This window comes from Ruditapes philippinarum, unplaced genomic scaffold (genome assembly GCF_026571515.1).
Source record: "Ruditapes philippinarum isolate M1 unplaced genomic scaffold, ASM2657151v2 ctg21754_1_1_1_1, whole genome shotgun sequence".
Lineage (NCBI taxonomy): Eukaryota > Metazoa > Mollusca > Bivalvia > Venerida > Veneridae > Ruditapes > Ruditapes philippinarum.
Window position 1 is genome coordinate 1 of NW_026856493.1, and position 22,103 is coordinate 22,103.

The following is a 22,103-nucleotide window of genomic DNA, read 5'->3' on the forward strand; positions in this document are numbered from 1 at the left end:
AAAAAATACAGTTGTTACCGAACAGTATGTAAAATATCATGCTACAAATACAAATACCAATCAAATATTTATAAAAAACAAGTATTGTTTAGTGTGATAAATTTAAAGAACTAAATGTATTAAAGTAAAATTGCCAACATTACCTTTTCATTTCCACTCAATATAGTGTATTTTATATCAGTATGAGTGGAGTCCCCATCTTTAGCTTCAACGCTGCAGTTGAATTTTCCCGTTCTATTTTCATTGACATAACAAACATATTTTTCTGAAATAGTGATATGTTTTGTTACATTAAGTAAACATATATTACAAGATGAGTCGTTACAATACAATTATAATTGTCAATTTAGAAAAACAATGTACAGATAAAGGCTCACAGTGAGATTAAAAGGATAATAGGTTAATGCAAATTTTGAAGTTTAAAATATAACTCTTTTTTTATTCTTTGTTATGCAGAACGTTTTTACCTCAAATATTAACATTCATTATATTAATCACGTCACCTGCATGGAAAGCGATTTTTACCGAGACTTTCATCAGATACATTATTATGTTGGCAACAAAGATTAGAAACAAAAATAAGTTTATGCAACTTCACATTCCATATATGAAATAAAAAAAAAAACATAAGTCACTGAAGACTTCCACACATTTGCGAAGCCCACAAATGAGAGATAAAGCAGCAGTAATAACATATTTTAGATCCTGCATTGCGTTTTCTTAATTTCAAAAAATGGTTTGCTTATCGGATTAAGTATTACTTTTTAAGAAACTACCTTTTGTAAAAATTGGGCTGTTATCATTACAATCTTGCAGGTATAATGATAAAGTCGCCTTTACAGTGTGATTCGATCGTGTGTCTCTCTTCTTCAAGTCATCAGTTGCATATATCTACAAATCGGCGGGAAATATGTAAAATGTTGGCAAAGTTATATATAACTTAAAAACTTCCTTTAATCATCAAACAGACTACAGGAACATATGTTGTTTTTTGCGTCATGGTCTTAATCGGTTGGGGTTTAAGCCAAAAGAATGTTAAGGCCAAATGATTACTTTCAAGCTTTACTATAGATATTAAATCCATCGTGCATTATATCAGAGACCTGAGTAGAACTGCATACGTCCCGAAAGATTGCTAGATATCTTCCTCAGAAAATAGCACAGAATGTATATTGAGAAATGGAAATCCTGGTATTTTAGTGCAAACTCCGAATAAAGTGTTTTAACCTCTGGGGCTGGTTTCGTTATTATGAATCATTTTCTAAGATATAAAACTTACAGTGAAATTTAATACCGTTAGACTACTCGGAAAATCGACGTCAAGTTTGCCAATGACAGATACATTTCCTGTTCTTGGATCAATGTCAATTTTATCAACAAAGTCTTCAGTCCAATAAGTGACGGTATTGTATTCTTCAGAGGAATCTGCATCTGTAGCTATGACTCTAAAACAGGTTTACAAAGCTTGATAAAAACAAGTCTACAACACATGACAAATACTCATCATTATAACGAGGTACTCATCTAAAGGATTCATTATGACTTATATGTATTTGTTTTCCAAACATGTATCAAGTTTGAAATGAAAACAAAACATTCTCGCCATCTATCTTTCATGAATGTTTGTTGTTGCTGTTGTTGTTGTAAATATAATGCTTGCTAATTTTTGGGATATTAGAGTTGATACTCTGGTAATATCTTAACATGCGACGCAAAACAAAGCATATCCGGGGCCAGTTTAAATGGCTTGTGCAACACAGCATTTGCATTTACATTAAAATAATTTTATTTCAAAGCAAACCCCAAACCAAAAAGGATATATTTAGTTTTAAACATACTCATATTTATTCAAGCCCGATTGCAAAACAAGTTCTTGCAACCCATATCAATCACTTTCATGTCCGCTTCATAGCACTAACCAGTACTAATGGCATATGAGGAAACGTGGTTAAGACACGAATAGGGCTGGATCCCGTGATCCTTTGACCGAGAGGTTGGCGCCTTAACCACGTGGCCACCACCTTATGTTGGAATTAAGTTTTAAAAAACTGCTGAATTGACATTGGAGTTTGTACTTTTGACTAAGTGGAACTGTAATTTGGTTTATGTTCCAATCTTTAGATGTTAAATACAAATGTTAGAGTGCCTGCTGCCTGTCAAGCCAGGAACAAGGGTTTCAGGCTTTTCGATCTACGATATGTCTTCACAATTTTATTTCATGTAGAATATTGGACTCAAGTGCTTGATTTCATGTAACTATGCTGTTTTAATGTTTCTAAGTGATTTTCTCAAGATATTTATACATCACAACGGCTGGTGTCAAGTGCTGTGTGGTCGCCGTAAAAATGTCCCGTACTTCACTTCAGTGTTGTTATATTTTCCTGGACCTTCGATATAATTGCGTCCAGCACTTTTAATAGTCTAGAGTTGGGTACCGCTCAAGCCGGTGCTAGGGGGGCATGAGGAATGTTGCACGTTTTCATTACTCCTCATGTACAGACGCAAACGACCGAGTCTGCAATTGTCATGTAACGTTGCTGTGTTAAACACTTCCAAGGGATCACTTTTATCCAGATATTTAAACAAGAGCATAACCATCCCCGTAAAATGTGTATGCTTATTGGACAGCAGAATTTTTCATTAAAAAAATGTTCAAAATTGATTGAATGTGTCCTTGATAACAATACTAACCATAGAAGATTATTACAAATGACACTATACCTACAATTATTGGTATTGCTAATTTAAAATTGCCATCTATTCAAATTTCAATTATCATATCTATGTCTTTGATATATTTTAATAATGATTTGGACAAAGAAGAATTAGAAATTAGATAAAAGGAAATGACTGAAATACAGACATTATATTTTTCTGACTACTCCGTTTTATTTGTTCCGGTTTTTATATTTATATGTGTATATTGCATACATTTCTAGGCAGACAAAACCTTATATAGTCCTACAGTTGTCCGGCAGACAGAAAAACAATTAAAAAATAAACAATGGAAGATACGTAAAACAAATAAAGATGCAAAATATAATTCAATGCACAATTCCTTATCATTTTCTGTTTATATTCGAACGTCAAGTCAATCTCAAGTTTATTTTTTAGTGTAATGCTCTTGGCAAAAAAGAAGCTAACTAATTGAGGGAATTAAAAAGAAGATAATGCCAACATTGAACCATTGCTCTTCCCATCCGCTGAATATACACTTCAACGAATTTCTAACTGCCTCCACTTTATATGCTATTATGAGGTATTTCTGTTTAAATTAATTAAAAGTTTGCTTATTTCAGTATTGTATACTCTAGTTTATTTTTTTTTAATATATACATTTTTTTTGGGGGGGGGGGGCGGCACATTTTAAAATACTAGTAGTTTATGCGTACCTGGCATAGTGTATGTCGTGTTTGATGAAAAGTGTTTTTGTTTTTTTTAGATAAATTTTATAAAGTATTCAAATGAAAGCATTACAAGTCAGTGCGTATCTTTTTTTCTTATCTAACTTATATAGTACTGCTGTTTTGTATATTATATGTTGCGTTAAATGGTTTATTTTATGTACATGTATGATTTATATAAATTATGTAATCATATTTTGTATATTGCTGGTAGTGTTAAGTGATTCTCTGTTTATGTCCTAAAGTGAAGCAAAAATAACACTATTAGTTTTTCCTATCATATCTGTCCGTGTATATATGTACTAGGGCCTTGTTATGCACAAGTATTATCGTCACGCTTATGTCTGGTGTCTCAATCTTTACTTGTCATCTCTAAATTATTATCGCCTGAGTGTGTTTTATTCTATTTAAGCATTTGTTGTGTCTCTCTTTGTATTTCATTTTTATTCATTTTTTGTTTGTTTTTTATTGTTTTATGTTCTAGTTTTTATAATTGAATAGTTTGGTGTCTGTCACGGTTGTTTCAATGTAGTCTTCACTTATGAAAGTATAGAGATTGTTATGCTGCCGAGTAGCGCAGTTCTGGTTTATGCCGGTAAATTCGTATTCAAGACCCTGCGTAACTGGTACTAAATAATTCGGTCTTAGCTTATCTGCTATTTATCCTCAGTGATAAATCACCTTCCATTTTTTGTTATCATATTATACATACATGTTCTATTTGATGCATTACTCTGCCGTAATTTAATAATTTTCTTGTGATATACATAGTGTACCCTTCTGGTTTATACTATTATACACAACAAAATTACAAGAGATATTGCTGTATCTCTGTGTATTGAGTTCTGTTACATAGTGGTGTTATTAATTTTTGATATATTTTCAGTGAGTATTATTAGAGTACACATAGATCTGTATATTCAGTAAGTTTATCGTGTTCTTCTATGTCTTATTATGATTCCTGGTTGTCTCCTATAATTGGATCTAGATGTGTGTTATCTCATGTATGGTTATATTGATCGTCCAATTTAATTATATCTCTATTGTTATCTAATATTATCTATATTGTTAAACGTGTACTTATTTTTTATTACTCTATCTTGTCATACTATGTGTTGTTTGTTGTCTTATCTCTATATTATTATATCTAATATCTTGAATATTTGTAAAATTATTATTTATAATGTTATGATTATATCATGTATCGGTGTACTATTTCCTCTATGTTTTGTCTATCTTGTATCTGCGGTTTGTTTTATGGAATGTATATGTGTTAACTTATATTCTTGATATATATTTTATATTCGGTAATGCTCCGACTAGCATCATTAATATGCAAATCTAGCAACATGTATTCTTATCATGGTATTACTTTAATATCGAGTATATGTAAATCTAACATTCGATCATAAATTTCATAAACATATTTGTCAGGTGTTGTAGTATTACCTTGTATATGTTACCACAGATTATTCCGTACATTCAGACAAATTTCCTGTGACATTGGCATTATTTTTCAAAAACTCGTATATTATTGTTGATATCTCTGAAAATATGATTTGGTATAAACATTAGAAAGAGAAAAATATATAGTGTATATTTTCTTTTTAGCAATGATTATATTGCCTATCTATTTAAAGGAGAAAAATATAACGTTTATATGCACAGCAAAATGAAAGAATGTATACAGCCATGAAGTAATACAATAGCTCATCGTGTCTTTGCAAGTTAATGAATGTTTTTAAAATTAATTTAAGACAGAAATGAATGTATCCACGCCTAACTCTTAAAGAAGCGATAGTTCACAGTTATGTGACAAACATATGTATAAAACAGCAGGGTTTTTTTTAACAAATATTTATTAATTTATTTTATTTTATTTTCTTGGTCACTTACTATAATTATTGAAACCAAATACTAATTGTGTTGACAATAATGCGTGAGATTTTTAGTGATTTATTTTAAATAATCTTATTAGTTTGATGAAACTTAAAAAAGTTAAATTTAAAAGAAATGGTATTGTATTTACCTCAATAAAGATGTTTATGGTTTGTTTACTTAACTGAATATGGTGTATCTTTTCTTCATTGTATAGCTTCGATATGACTTTAATGTTATCCCCTTTCCTGTTCCTTTCTAACTTGTCTCATTTAATTATTGTACTTGTGTTTGAGACATAAATATGTGTTGTTTGTTGTATTTCCAATATCATTGTAATTATTTGATCGGATAAATATTGTCGGATTCCTCTTTCGTCTAATATTCTTATCTTATTCGTCAAATTATTATAGTATTTGGTCTGTATAATATAAACTAAACAATTTCAATTGCTAATATGGTTTCTACTAATCATGTGCTAGGGTGTTTATGTGTTGTGTTGGTAGTTGTAAATATATTACACCGTCTATTCTTCAGTGCATAATATTGTACAATCTATTTATCATCAGATTTGCTAGTGTATCATCGTGGCTTTACCATGTTTCATAAAATTTTCCTATTCAACATTGTTGGTCCTATAGCAGCAAGTTTTATTTCTTTTCTTTTTTATTATTATTTTTTATTATTTTTGTTGTTTGTTTTTTTAATTGACTCATTTCAATTTTGTATCGTCATAATGAAAACATAAAAATGGTCAGCCAACAGTATAGCGCCTTTCAGACTACATGGACGTGTAGTCTGAAGTGTCTCTATACAGTCGGCAAAGGCTAATTACTTTTAATTTCAGCAAGTTAAGTATTAAAGGGACATTATGCTCAAGTTCGACTGAATTAGTAATATATTTATATCTTTCAAACGGTTGGCTTCATTATGGCGATTGATTAATAATTGTGATGAAAAATGTTTAAGATACAATAGACTACCCTTTTAATTTGAAACATTCAACACTACCGATACATTCTGAACGATATTTATAGAAATGCAAACTAGTCATGTAACTTATTCACGTTAATTATTGACTATTTTTGCATAGTTAAATATAGAATGGAGCACAATTACTGCAAAATGTATTTAGTCATTTTGAGTTTTACCTGCGCACCATTAATTTACACTTGGATGGGCACAATGTCACTTCACTATTAGAGTGGAATAATCTTTATAATTTTTACATTTAATAGCAGGTGAGAGACATTTTCAGAAACAGGACTTTATATACTTAAAGGAGGCATTATTAACATATAACTACATGCAAAGGTAAACAACTAAACACGAGTTATATATTTATAAATAATATTACATTCATTCCTTACCTTCGACTGATAGATTGACGGGTATAATTGTAGATTTTCTTTCAAGATGACAGATACATTCTTTTCATTGTCAGGAAATTCCGGTTTATTGTCGTTTGTACCATTAACAATAAGTGTAATGTATGCAATTCCCGACCGACTTGGGTGTCCATTGTCAGTAGCCTCAATAGCAAACATTAACTTATTGTTTTTACCCATAATATCTCTGTCTATTCCTCCAACGTGAACCTTTCCTTCATTTGTTACAGACACATTCTTGGTCCTTGAAAATGTCATAAATTTTTGTACAATATCGTTATACTCAAAGCTTATGACGTTTTTCTTTTGTTGTTGTTGTTTCATTTATGCGTACTTGCGTGCGTGTGTTCGTTTTGTGTTATTTTTTGCTGGTCCATTAAATTAAAATAAAATGTTTGTAGAATATGAAATTTGATTTGATAACATTTATATGAACATTTCAATAGACTTTATATACATATAGAAAAACAAAACTAATATTTGTAATAGAAACCAAAACATTTTTTAAAGATAAATACCAAATCCAATTATCTGGTACAAGCAAGGAATACTTTGCAATATGTCCGTCTTCACCAACGTCTTGGTCATGTGCCTATAAAAGCAGAAGTTGAAAGGCAAATGAAAACTTAAAATCAAGATTTTCCAATTGTGTGATGAGTTTGTTCATATTATCTCAATAGAAAAACGTTATACAAAGATACTTTTACAAATAAAAACTGTGTAATTCAAGTGTCGTGAAGTGATATAGGTACAGGTATATCTCAATTTAACATTACAATTTTATGAACCGTAATAAAATATTACCGTTATGTTCCATACTGCATTTTTATTCTCGAGAACACTGAAGTTATAATTCACGTGTTCAAATTGAGGTGAGAACTCATTGACTTTTTCAATTTTGATGATAACGTCTGCGTATGAAACATGTATGGTGTCGTTTACAAATATTGTAGCACTAATTGGATTAGTCAAATTGTTTCCGTCCAGATCAAGTGACTTTGCAAGTGTAAGAACACCCTCATTGTTTATTTTAAAGTCTGGAATAGAGATAAAGAATAATTAAGTAATGTCAGCAGTCAATTTTTTAACTTGATATTAATGAGTGTTTGAAATTCATATTACAAATTATTTGAACCAAGGTATGATATGTTAAAAACCAGAAATAAGGCCCATTGTATGGAATGTTAAAAGACTCTGGAAAACTGTCCACATCATACAAGTGTTAGATATAATATATCTATTGCATGTTTCAATTATTTTGCCAACATGAGCGATTGCATGACTGTAATTTAAACAATCTTTATATTAAATCTGTTTTATGTTTTCGATTTATATCACAAATATTTATTGCAAAGCATTTTTACAACAATTTGCTGAAATACAGTATTCGAATTGGAATAAAATTGTCCTTCACAATTGAAGCCGAGTATAACACTGATTTCCTCGAGGATTTTTACCGCCTTAAACCACATGACCAACCGCTGATCACGTGATATACGGATCAGTGCTCGCACACCAGTTTATGTGCGATATAACGTTCAGGCATACGTTCTTTGGCTATACTACGTTACTCGCAAAACTAAGTCAACCTGTTGCGCTTATTTCTGATGCTGAAGCTGTTAAAGTTTGTTTGTATTTTAGTGGTAAGATTGTTGAGGGTATGAAAATGTGTTTTCGGGTCCAATTTGCCATTGTGCAATTTAGTAGTTTTACTTCTCGGATGTTTTATACTTTGTCACGTGAGTGCTCATTTCTCATTTTTAACCTATTATCGTGACATTGTTTCATTTAAATCAATTAAATGTTTGCACAGCTTAAATTTCAACTATATTAAAGGTAAATAGAATGGATGTATTTGTATTTTTAACAGCCATCAATCAGATCTGAATATTATTTTTGCTCATTTTTAATGAAGTCCGTTTAATTTTTAAAATCTTTCACAATGTTTTCAAATTTTTATCTACTTTCTTCCATTGCTATTTATTAAGCCCTTTGTTGAATTTGGTTTGTAAAAGATTCAAAAGATAAAAAGTAGGCTTTTATATGTCTATAATTTAAATCGTAAAGCTAAAGTACACGTATGTGTTATGAATATTTTCTGATATTTTTACGTGTCAAATAAATAATATAAAGGTAATTTTGCTCATACTTACAATCTTGTGCGTCATTCGTACAACCGAAAGTAAGTATACTGTTTGTGTCTTTATCAAATGCCGATACATAACCAAAACGGCTACCAGGCAATTCATTTTCCCGTAAACTATATGTATATGTTTTGTTTGTAAAAACTGGGCTTACATCATTCTGGTCTTCAATAATAACCCTTACTAAAGAACTGAAAACATAAGAAGAAGCAATATTTTTAATTGATTCAACCAAATATCACACAGCATAAGTTTACATAGCATTTTTACTATTTTATAGGATGTTTTCCTCAATGATGACAATAATTAAAACACATGGCCAATTTGAGACTGTCCGGACCAAAAATACTGAAACACAGGACCAATACGAGTTATAAATCTCCCGATTTCAAACAGTTTTGATTGAACGTCTAAATACAGACCTTTAACTTTACATGTTTTAAGATCAGTAAATGACTAAGTGCAACTGGTGTTTATACTATCATTACATCGATAAGGTGAACTTTGCTTTGTCAATTGTCCTTGGATGTTGGATTGGCGTTCGGCAGTTATGCAAATATTCCTGGATGAGTAATTAAGCAACTATGAAACTAGAATTGTGTCCATAGGACACGAGTATCCAATATTTTACAGTTTTGTCAGAGCACGAAAGAACAGAGTGGCAGCGGAACGAACAAACAAACGCAAATTTATGTACCCCACCCACAAGTTGGGGCATAAAATCCTAATTTTTGCTGAACCAAAATAGTAAAACTCCTCAGATCATCCATTCAAAATACGCCTGGTAATTTATAATCAACTTTTCTTTGCTTTTTTAAAACTTGCTTTAGTTATAAGGAGCGACATAAAAAAGTAATTAGTGAAAATTTATTCGAAATAGGAAAAAACAGCACTATACTATAACACAAAAATATCATGTCAGAAATACATATCAAATCGATATAGGATAAACAATTTTTATAGTATACATTACATGTGGAGAAACAAGCAAAAAATTACTATATCAATAATTATGTATTTACTATAACGATATTTAAAAGCAAAGATAATTGCGTCTATTCATTGAACAAACCTGGAACTTGCAGAAGGCTTCTCTATATTATATGCCGACACTATTACCAAAATCTCTTGTTCCGTCTCGTAATCCAAAGCTTTTGTAACACCTATTGTTCCATTTTTACCGGTCTGATCTATATTGAAACGCTGAAATAATCATGTTTTTAAAATGTATTTTACTATAATACAAGGTACATGCTTTGCTATTTTCCTATTTTGATGAATGTTGTATGATGATAAAACAGTGATTTGTATTTTCAGATAATAATCATGTTAATCAATAACAATATCTTCAAATCGAAGAAACCAGTGTGTGAGCAACGCAAAGGCGGGGCAATTTACGCCAGACTGAAAGTTGGTTTCCAAGGCGGCGCCCCACTGTGTTCCTCAGATGTATGTCTTATGTTGTTTCATACTGTTTTGGTGACACTTTTGCTTGTGTCCCTTGTTGTTTTCTCGTCTACGGTAAGTATCTTCCCCATTGCCTCTAGTTTTTATTTCTTTGATTACTCCCCACCCCCTCCCCCCCCGGTCTCCTGTCCCCTTCCCCTTTGTGGGCCTATTTTTATTTTCTTTGAATTCCTAATCAGTTACAAATTAATTATCATTTAATGATTAACCTGTCCGTGCTCTGTCTTTGCCCTGTCCTGTTTTTGTTTGGGGTCCCCCTGGGCTCCTTGCCATTGGTTCTTGTTGCTGGGTCATGTGGGGGTTGCGTTCATTGAACGCCACCTTTCCTTGTTGATCTTGTTTATCATATTTTTTGAGTAATAAAAAAAATCTTAAATAAGCGAATAGGCCCAATTATGAAACTTGTCCGAAAAATGTTTTTATCTTTTTTATGCTTATGCCCAAGAGTAGTGACATTGCTTTACCCTACGTGCGATTCATAAACTTCTGTAAGGCTCCTACCCTATGCATGCACAAGCCAATATAAAAGACTGCGGGTTATGTTTTCCACAAAATAAAAGAGCGTTTCCTATACAGAGTCTCTCAGGGATATCCAATTTGGTTATGAATTACGATATAACTATTCGGAAAGAAGAAACAATTTGATTATTTAACATTGGAAGAGATCTACTTAGCAATGTAGCATGTCAAATATCTCTAGTAGGCTTCAACACAATATGAATTAATTGTGTTTTTCTATATATATATAAGTCTATATAAATTAAGTTACCAGCGGGGCAAGCCCAAACAAAGCCGAACAAAGTGACCTTATTAATGTCAGTTCTGTGGAAGTCAACACGACAATGCTTTGCACGCCGAATATCTAAGCTCTGTACATTTGAAGTTCAAACAATTAGACTGTTTTCGCCCTATTTAGGGCTATATGAAATAAGTGACCACTGAGGCGGGCCAATAATGGCACAAAGGGCATGATTTATATCAATACTGTAAAGATCCATTTTACTTTGCTACAAACCAACTATCTAAACTCGGTGCATTTTAAATTTACACAATAAGACTGAAATGAATGTGGTTTTCTATTACAAGTAACTATAAAAAAACTGACCACAATACGAGTCAAAATTTGATGTGAAGAAGTCAAAACAGGCATTTTGCAAATCGTCTTATTATAAATAGCATTTCTCCCCAAATATTTTACATTTTCCTCTAGCGATTTAAATTATACAAAGCGGGCACGAAATTTTGAAATTTATACATAATGACTAAGTGTGACCTTGACCTTGGCCGGAGGAAGAATAAACCTACTCTCTATATATCGTTCTCATTGTGCCGATTAGTTTCAATTACCTTCCATCGGTTCACAGGTTTTCAGTCGTATAAAAACGATATATAGTAAATTGATGGCAAAATTTTTAAGACTTGCTTCATTGAATAACGGAATCATGTCATAACATTATTTTCTGTTAATAATGCCTGAAAAATTTACCTTTATCAATCACCCTCATTTTTAACAAACACCTAATCAATACATATCTAAATAAATTGAAAAGACTGAAATATTTTTAACTCTTTTAAAATTGTTTGAAAAAAAATAAACTTATGAACTTTAAATCGAATAGAATTTTTTTTAATTTTAGAGTCAGTCTCTCTTACATAATACAAAAACATTTCGGACTATTTATTATAGATATGAACTTGAAATATTACTGTCGCGCGGGATTTTGTTGTAATATAGAAACGCATACTAAAATTGTAGACATGATAAAGGATATATTACAAAAAAGCACAGCCTCGCCCTTCTTTTTTCTTACCCTTACCCGATATATTTTGTAATGCCACTTTCTCTATATATTGGCATCATGTAGTATTCATGAAAAATTCTTTATAATGTTTTATTTCTTTTCAATTGCTGTTAGTTATACACGTACTTTACTTTAAATAGCGACAATATATAAAAAGCAAATACGTTTTTGTTAAAATAATAATAATCTTTAGTGAAACTTTTGAATTGTCAGAAAAGCGCTATACTTACTGAATCATTTACAGAGATTTTTAAGGAAATGTCTGAACAGTCTAAGAAGCCAATCACATAACTTGTGTTATAGGTAGAATTTTCTTTTACCATGATTGTATAATAATCTGAAATTTTTCAGGAAAACATGTCTTTAAAGTATAATGTAATACAAAACCTTTTATCTACGTATCTATATGCGAGTGTACGTGCGTGCATGTGTGTATTTATACGTGCGTGCGTGTGCGTACGTGCGTGTGTGTGTGACTTCCTGATTGATTTTACAACTTGCTAAGAAGATTTTACAACTTGGTAAGTCTTAGAGCAAAGACCCACATTTGTGTGTTTCTCTTTTTACCTATTTTGCTTTAGTTGTTAATATATTTACAAAAACAATTATATGGTATACGATAATGGGATAGTATTATAATGATATAAAATTCAAGATTCAAAAGTTACATAAATAGACTAACGAAATTAAAATATAAATATTTTTTCATTTTTCCCACTCACACAGAATGCCCATTTTAACAAAATGTCCATGTTCTAAGCCGTTTCTTCATGCTACTGCTTTTTATGGCGAGGTCATTATGTTAATAATTCCATAGAACAATAGATAAACTCGTAAAAGATATAAATTACAAATGAATGATTGTCATTAAAACATTTGTAACTTAATGCACACAGGCACATGAAGGGTACAGTTTCACTCCTCTGGTGATTTCAGTATATTTCACTTCATAGTGTCCTTTGAAACTCACAACGACATAATTTATCAGAGAAGGGCTTAAGTTGATATCACAAAAATCATTCACGTCCAATATTATTCAAAAAAGTGTAACATTCAACGGTACACGATGTAAATGATGTGCACTTTATCACCAGATTAATCTTTTGTTATATATATATTGACTGACGTAACTGATAGATGAAAAGCGCTTCCCAAAGTCTACACATTGTTTTGTAAACAACTTTCTATAGACTGAAGGGGTTCAAGTAAGGTCAAATGAGATTAAACCCACGGTCTCTACCTACCGTTCGCTTCCTTTTAAGTTCTTACATGTTGACATTGCACTTTATAAACACTGGGAAGGGCTTAATCTAATGTTGCAAGAACTTGCTGTCCAACTTATTTGCTTATTGTTATATACTTATCAATTTTGTAATATTTGACATGTACGAGGGTTGTTCAAAAGCTATAGGACTGAGAATCTCGCATATTCATATTTCATCCAATTTAGAATATATTTATATGTACAGGGATCGTAGTATTTGTTCCAAAATTTATTTAAATATACGTTTATTAATTGTTGCGATGAATGCGTGTTTCTTGTGATATTTAATAACTATGCTAACACACACCCGGCGCAGCACATAAAAATAGTAATTGTAGCTAAGTTGTACTTCTAATTTATTCACAATTTATACTTTGTTTGTCCATATATTCCACCAACACATTTGTTTATATTTAAATGACATTATATCTAGATTTGACGTCATTCGGGTATAAAATGGCATAATTACTTAGTTTCGAAAAGCTGTGGTCATGGCGTTAAATGTAGAAATAGGGCACTTGGTAACAGACAGAAATTCGTGTGATCGTTAAATTGTGCCGACAAATTGGCAATATTCTTTCAGATACATAAAAAATGATTAAATTAAGAAAGGAAAATTATCCTGCCATCAGGACAATCGTTTTCAGTTAGTACAATCAATTTAAAAACAGCGATTACAAAATCTCCAACAGGAAAGTGTGAGGATGAAAGCGGGACGTTAGTGACGTCAATTGCAAAAAGCTCTGTAAATGGATCGACGGTAAACGGTACGCTTACTGTCCGGCACTTTTATGTTTCAATTGATAAATATTGTTAGTTTACTATATAAAATCATATTGTTTTAACAACGTACGGTGGCATACATGTGAAAATTAATGATATAGATCGCTTTTGCATTAGCATTATAAGTCAATGCCTGTTGTGTTATAAAATGCTTGTATACTCAAAATATTCGTGAACAGTGAAGAATGGCTGTCTATTGGGCATTTTTCTTGGAGATTTGAACGAAATTGTGATCTCTTTCTTTCTCGCTTAATCTCCACTTACGAGACCTGATCATGGTCACATTTTAAAATGTTACAGAATTGTTATTTGTTAACATTTTGTATTATTATTTTCACTGTAAATAGTGAACATCTTCCGATATTTGTTTCTGGTAAAATTATGTACGTAAATTACAAATTGTGAACAGTAGAGCTGCAATCCTATTACTTTTTGAACAACCCTTGTATTTGATGCACTAAAGTATGTTTAATCGAAACTAACTAAACAGTGACACGTGTTTATAATCCTTTCACAGGGGGATAATAAAAATTAAACTATACGCATTAATGTTAATTTCCATGTTACTTAGTTGAAATAAGAATAACTGGACTGGGAACAAATTCACAATTACTTATCAACCAGTTTTGTATACACAAATGATATATACTTACTTTTGACTGGAATTGGGTCATAAAAGGTCTCAGCTGGCAATAGAGTTGTGTTTTGAACTGTTTGGAACCACCCGTCTGTAGCATACATCTGTAAAAAAGAATAAAAAAGAAATAAAACCTTTTTTAAAAGATGGGTCATTATTTTAAAAATGACATAAAGATTTGCACTTGCTCTATGTGTTTTAACTCTGAAAGTAAAATATCCTTATTAAGATAGATCTAAAAACAAAATGTCCTTATTAAGATAGAACTATGAATTGCATATGCAAAATAAAAATGCATCCGATAGTATGATATTATTGGTATGCTGGACCACATTCAAAACGGATCACATTTGTAACTTCTTTTACGAATGGGATCACATGAAAATGAAGCACATATGTAACATCAATGTCATATAATCAAATAAGTAACATGTCAATTTCAATATCCAAAATAAAGCAAAAAGTGTCTTTTACTGCTGAATCAAATTTGTAACACATATCCCATTTATACACGTGATTACAAGTATTGTCATTAAATAAATTTGATTAATGGAAATGAAAGCCGTCCGATGCATGGTGGTAATGTATTTCTATAAAGGCCAATATTACCTTCAACCTGTACGTCTGTCTGTCCGACTGACTGTCTGTCTGTCTTTCTGTCTGTCTGTCCGTCTGTCTTGTTATTTATTTGTCTGTTACATACCCTGTTGCCAAACAAATACAACTTTGTGGCAAAAGTTAGTAAACGAATGAGATAATAATGCATTTCACGGTTGATGAATGGTACAAGTAGTAATTGTAATTGTCACCATTTAAAGTAGATAGGACTACAATGGGCAACTTTTCAAGAAGTATTTCAAATATTGATAAAAAAAAGAAATGTTTCATAAAATTCTGCTTGAAAAGACAATGTTCTAAGTGATTTAGAATGACCACGACCATGTATCTGATGTATATTAATTGTTATTATATTAATGCATTTTTGTTATTTTGATATTATATTATCATCTGTTATATAAATATATGTTATAGCAGATATTGTACCCCACACGTGCCAACATACCAATGTACAATTATTTTGTGTTGTGTTATTAACTACGGTTAATACTAAATACTATTTACGTAATTATTCATTGTACATGTGTAGCAGACCTTCCATTATAGACCAATTCACTTCAATAGAGTATTTTTGAAGAGTGGTAGTGATGATGGCAGCGGTATTTTAAAGTATTTGCTCTCGTTATTGTTGATGTTGTTGTCGTCGTTTTATTTGGTACTGTAACTTCTTTTACAGCATCTACATTACTAACCACTATTAATATTTACATATGACTACATACGCTTATTTGAAATAGTAAAAGTTTGTAATTATCTAAAATCCATAATTCTGACATTGTGTGTTAACAAAATAATGATCCTTTTTGAACTTGAAAATGCGTAATTGAAGTTTTGCATACAATATAAATGTTCAAAGCTAGTAAATATATTCGATTCAATCTTAATACATGTCTTTGTATGTTTTAGTCATAGTTGAGGGGTTACTATGCAAGGCCTATAACTCTGACATGGGTTTTGACGAAATTGTTACAAAATACATGGTTAAAATTATGCATGCAACATCACTTTTTAAAGCTACTTAAGGTATTGTCTGCTTTCGCGAAAAGAATACAATAAATCGAAATATATAAATCAGTAAATGTTTCTTTATTTAACATTAAAAAAAAACGTAATCCAACCTGGCCTACTTCCAGTACTTTTCGTCCAACGTTTACTCCACTTCCTTACTGAAAAGGATAAATCTTCAGAAAGAGGTTCTGCATTTTTTTTTATTTTAAAATATGTAGAGTTGGCAAACTCTATTATATCACTATATTTGCAATTCATTCATCGCTTAGTGCTTCTGGTTATATTAACTGACAACTGTTTACCTTTGGGTTATATAACCTCAAAATCGGTATCAATATACATGATGTGCTAGCATACTTACATAAGTACATATGATGAAGTGTTTAAACTTCTCTCGCAAAATTAAAAACAAAATTAACGCGACTTTTCAGAAAATATACAATTCATTCTTGCAAAATAACAATTAAATTACAGCCGATTCAGGGAGAACAAGTCATATGTCTGATACCTTACTTAAAACAGTAATGAAAGGCAAAAATAACACACTTTTAAGAGATTCTACAAAAACAATCGAAGGAGTGACAACATATACCAAAACATTTACGCGACTCAACTTATCAATATGCTAAAGTAGTATGATCACAAAAATGATGCAGATTTAAGTTCAGTGGTGATGTGCTTGTGATAATTACTGATTAAACATTCTCATTGGAGAACGTCGTTTGTTACCTATGTGATTTTTATATCAATCCCTGTTTTAGTTAATCACATCTGGAACACATTTTATCTGTTACAAATGCGATCAAATTTGAAGCACATGTATTTCAAATGTGATCCGTTAGAAATGTGGTCCAATACTACATTAAAGACTCAAACTGCATCGCAAGGAAAAAAAATCATTACATGAAGATACCTCAACACTGATAGATCTGGAACATTCTGGGTAACGATAAGGGTCAGTTGAGTTTTCCTTATATTTCACGTCCCCATTCGACGGGTTGATTTGAAGCCGACGGTCGCTGCCGTCTGTTAAATGAAACGTGATGCTGTTGTATTTACGGTTGCAGTCATAATCGTGCAAAGAGTGCCGTTTACTGGAAAAAAACACAAGTTAAGTTTTGCATGTACATACATGGTGTAATCACCAGCTACTTATTATCAAGTATCAATTTATATAATGTTTAAAATATATCATGATGATGAAGCATACTTCTGTTTTACAGTTTTAAACAACTAATAAAATATTGAATCATTATAAACTAAAGAATATTTATCATTAATGTTCATTTTATTTAATGTTTTATTAGGTAAATGTCACGTGTACCATTTAAGACATTTTCACATTTTACTATTTCATAAAAGCATGTCATGTACCTATAATTAAAAGAGAATTAAGCTAAAAATACATTATGTTCCCCTTTTGCCAATTTAATATTTGGTGACTACTGTTAAAATTTCCGAAAAAGTACTCATTGCCCATATATTTAAGCCATCACTAGCTTCTTTTGCTTTTTTAATGAGAACAGTAAAAGTTATTTAGTATTTTATATGGATGTCAAAATGCCAACATGTTTAAGTTTCGTTACCTTTATCATTACTTCAAATTAAGCACTTCTAAGTGTTCCGATATCAATATACCGCTTGGTCTGTAGCCGAAAAGGGGTATTACAATACTAGGGGTATTACTATACTAAGATGTATTACTTTACTATATACATCGGCGCTAGGGGGCGTGGACACCAGTTTGCACTTGACAGTACCATCTATGAACAGGCTTAATCAAACCGAGCCTGCAACATTTTCAATTTTTCGGTTTGAACGTTCTGTAGGAATTGGTATTTTCTTTATCTTATCGCCACATGAGCGTTGTCTGTGCCGTGTGGAGGCTGTAAAAGGTCGCCTCATAAATTCAATCAGAGATGTTATATTTCCAATCCTCATAGATCGCTCGGCACGGCATTATTTTTGTGATTATGATATTTTCAGTTTAAACTATTTGACCGTTTTCTAGTTGTGTGGTTCTAATATTCCTACTTGAAAAATGTTCAATCAAACCGAGCCTGCAACATTTGGAATTTTGTCGTTTTGGTCTGTCTGTAGGGATTCTAATTTTCTCTATTTTGTAGAAAAAATACACATAATTCTTAATCTAAATTATCAAACACGCGGTAGGACATTTATTTTTTACTGACTTAACCACGCACATAATCCTGAAGTATAGGCAAATTTTAAGTACTAGACCTGTTAGATTTGAAAGTTTAGACCGGAACCAAGTCAAGGACGTATATAGACAAAACATGTTTTCAAAGTTATTATTTGGGGCACATTGAATCACACGTATCACTATGTTGAGAAATATACATTTGCGACCAAAAAAAGAAGAAATATTAAATAAAATCAGGTAAAAATATGCCACAGTCAAACTAAACAAGCTCCTAAATAACGATACGGAATGTGAGTAGTGCGATGATTTCTGTATATGGTATTGCAAGAAAATAAGATTCCTTAACATTATTTCTACATAAAATTATAAGTCTAATCCAGTGATTCCGTGTTTATTAACTTGTTTTTCGTATAAAGAGTGTATTTTAGTGTATTGTGGTGTGTTTGGTCCTTTTTTTTAACATAATAGAAATACTTGACTTATCCTTGATGTTGACTTATCCTTGATGTTTAATACTTACATAACTGGAATCCATCTATTTGAATTGAATATAATGTGCCTTTTATTGTATAACTCAAATATGGGTCTTTGATTGTTGATGTCCTGAAAAAATTAAAATGGGATTCAAAATATTTCAATTCTAAATACACTTAACATATGACATAATTCACAAATGTTTCAAAGTCTTAGGGATTACATCATCATACTTATAGCTGTGTAACTGTTTCGTGTGTCTTGTGCTGTTATTTTTGTTTTGTTTTGTATTAAATTTGTTTTTAATACAAATTATTATCAAACGAAAATTTTAAAGCATTTTGTAGTAGTTTTCATTTTCTTTGTTTGCAGACACGCGTATCATAACAGTTACAAATGGGTGTTTTTTTATTAAAATATAAAGATTCTTTATGATATTGTACGTTTGTAACATCGCTTTACATTGGATTATCGTGACGTTTATATCATTAGTTATAAAGATAGTTGACAGGTTATAATGCCCTATATAAACGGCTGTTTGTAAATATAACCCGAGCCAGTAGGCGAGGGTTATATTGCAAACAGCCGTTAATATACGGCCATATAACCTGTCGATGATCTTTATAACGAATTTATTATACAGCAAGCATCATTTTTAGAGCAAAAAAGTAAGATTTCTTCATGAATCGACAGCAGCCGTGTATATAAAACTACATAAACGTCATCATTATCCAATGAAAAATGACGTTACAAACATGCAGTTTTATAAAGATTTATACACAAACGGCTGCCTAGGGGCCCGAGTTATATTTCCAAACAACCGTTTATATTATGCCATATAACCTGTCAAACATCTTTATAACTTATAATATTTGCGTGAATCGGAATCCGACAGAAGTTATGAACTCAGAGGATTATGATATTTCAATGTAAAAGAGAAAACTGATATATTTGTATTGATGTCACTAAGAAATAAGATGAAATCTTAGTCCAAGTTAATTAAATATCTTTCGTTGTCATCATTTTGTGTTCCCAAAATGACCATGTATGAGAGCCGATATATTGACACAAACTTGAAAAATAAAAAAATCTGATAAATAAAAATAATAAATAAGCCAATTTTTAATCGATTCGTCAGAAAACATATGAAATTGACAAAATATGTTGACACCACAGGTCAAATACATACCTCGTATATCCTCGTATATGTATTATCGTCATATATGTATGATATAAGGATTAATAACATACCTCTATATGTATTGTTATCGTCATATATGGATGCCTGGCATTTGGAATGTACGGCACGACATTTTCAGCTATAACATTAAAACTGAAAGTCTGATTTGTACATTGTTGGTCGATATGAGGCAGCTTTAGCATGCTCAGAACACCAGTTGTGTTGTCTAAGCCAACAACCTCATTTGCATCATCTTGTAGTCGATAATGTACATTTTTATTCTGGTTGCTCTTGTCTAAGTCTGTCGCCTATTGAAAATAAAAAGAATAAAGTATAAAGTAACAATGGAGTAAAACTGTCTAGGTCTAGAAGTAATTTTTTTAAAACGGTTGCTTAACAGTTTTTAAGAATGATAAGATCATTAAATGAAATTTTAATTAGTTTTTACATTTATTTTAGTTCAACTGTGTTAGAAGCTTTAAGCTTATTGAAACACACTCTCGAAACTGTTCCTGGGACCAACTAGTACACACAATGAATGTAAAGTTTCTTGCTCAAGGAAACAATGGATTGCCCTTGACATGGTTTGAACCAGGAAGTCAGTTATCATAGATTTCTAGCCCGACGTGTAAACCACTCGGCCACGCCACCATTTCATTTTCACTTTTTCTATATAATTATGTTACAATTCTTTCATTACAGCTAACCATTGTAAAGATATGAATTATGTAATATTTTTAAAGAGTTTTAAAAATGATTGCTTTGTAAGGACTTCAGATACTGCAAAATTGTTTATAACATATAAGATAAACATATCAGTTTTGAAAACTAAATTGTACTAAACATCACATGCTATTTTGATACAATATAATTCGAATCAGTCGCTTAAACAGATATTTGAATAGGGAACTGTCCAGTTATTCGTTAGATAAAATAAGCAAACCTGCACTTTGTAGATATGTGTGAGATATTCTAATGGTGTGTCTTCAAGGACTGTAAATTTGAATTCTGTTTCTAGTAATATTGGACGATTATCATTTATATCTTCAACGTTAATTTTCACGAATGTTTGGTTCATTAAAGCAGGTGTTCCTTTGTCTTTTGCAATAACAAAGAATGAAATATATCCTGTATCAGGAATCTGTTCCCGATCAATTCCTGTTGTAGATATAATACCAGACTCTCCATCTATACAAATATTCATTTTCCTGAAACTAATTAAGCATGTTTTCAAAAGTATATCTTATAGTAACTAAATGTTTATGATAGACGATACCTTACAGAAAAGAAAAAAAGTGGAAAAAGATCTCTCCTCAATGATATAAAGATGTGTTTTCCTAGACATCTTCTATACAGCGATACTATTAAGCTGGAAATTGTGCTGTCATTCGTTTCAATTAAAATTTAAGTGTAAAACGATATAGTAAAAAACACAAATACTTTAAGAAAATCAAACTTTAGAAAAAGTACCGAGATTTAAGAAAATTAACGATTCAAGATTGAAGTAATAATTAATACGTTTTGTGCGAGTAATGACTGATTTTTCAGTAGTCACTGCTATTTTTCTACTCCATGACAGAAAGGGCTACCTTTGCACATTTTGACCTCCTTTCGGTATTCTTAGGTGGATTTTAAGTGCCGCTTGCAATGTGTTAACTTCTTTTTCTGTTCACTTCACAATACTTTTCTTCTTATTACATTTTGATTATTTTTTATGAAAGTAAGCATCAATTTAGAGGCGTGCTGCATTAATATATTTTATAGTAAGATAAAGTCTTATCTCATTGTTGCTAACCTTGTTTATTCATGCCCAATTACTCCATATCTGAACATTTCGGCGGATATGGGATACCATACTAATAAAACTACAATGTATCTGTATTCATGGAACT

General features: G+C 31.2%; 1 protein-coding gene and 1 long non-coding RNA gene across 2 annotated transcripts; both read right to left on the reverse strand.

Moving 5' to 3' along the window:
- Positions 1 to 142: 142 nt before the first annotated feature.
- LOC132746733 (uncharacterized) lies at positions 143 to 1,441 on the reverse strand. The gene is made up of 3 exons (XR_009628031.1): positions 1,280 to 1,441; positions 777 to 891; positions 143 to 265 (listed from the first exon to the last, which is right to left on the reverse strand). It is a non-coding gene; the product is annotated as an uncharacterized LOC132746733 (long non-coding RNA).
- A 5,150-nt stretch (positions 1,442 to 6,591) lies between these two features.
- Positions 6,592 to 22,097, reverse strand: LOC132746734 (cadherin EGF LAG seven-pass G-type receptor 3-like). Its single transcript, XM_060735979.1, has 11 exons — positions 21,155 to 22,097; positions 20,283 to 20,519; positions 19,078 to 19,160; positions 17,307 to 17,487; positions 14,784 to 14,871; positions 12,314 to 12,420; positions 9,887 to 10,017; positions 8,824 to 9,005; positions 7,475 to 7,707; positions 7,189 to 7,262; positions 6,592 to 6,914 (listed from the first exon to the last, which is right to left on the reverse strand). Exons 1-11 carry the CDS (start codon positions 21,413 to 21,415, stop codon positions 6,605 to 6,607), a joined length of 1,887 nt encoding a protein of 628 aa, XP_060591962.1. The 5' UTR covers positions 21,416 to 22,097; the 3' UTR covers positions 6,592 to 6,604.
- Positions 22,098 to 22,103: the final 6 nt, after the last annotated feature.

Bases quoted from the DNA above. Each gene is read 5' to 3' on its own strand.
- LOC132746734 (XM_060735979.1), bottom strand. From the start codon at position 21,415: ATGAATATTTGTATAGATGGAGAGTCTGGTATTATATCTACAACAGGA. The intron at 17,488-19,077 runs GTAAGTATTAAA...GTTTTTTTCCAG, and splicing joins AATAGATGGATTCCAGTTAT to TAAACGGCACTCTTTGCACG. The intron at 7,708-8,823 runs GTAAGTATGAGC...TCTCTATTCCAG, and splicing joins TACGAATGACGCACAAGATT to ACTTTAAAATAAACAATGAG.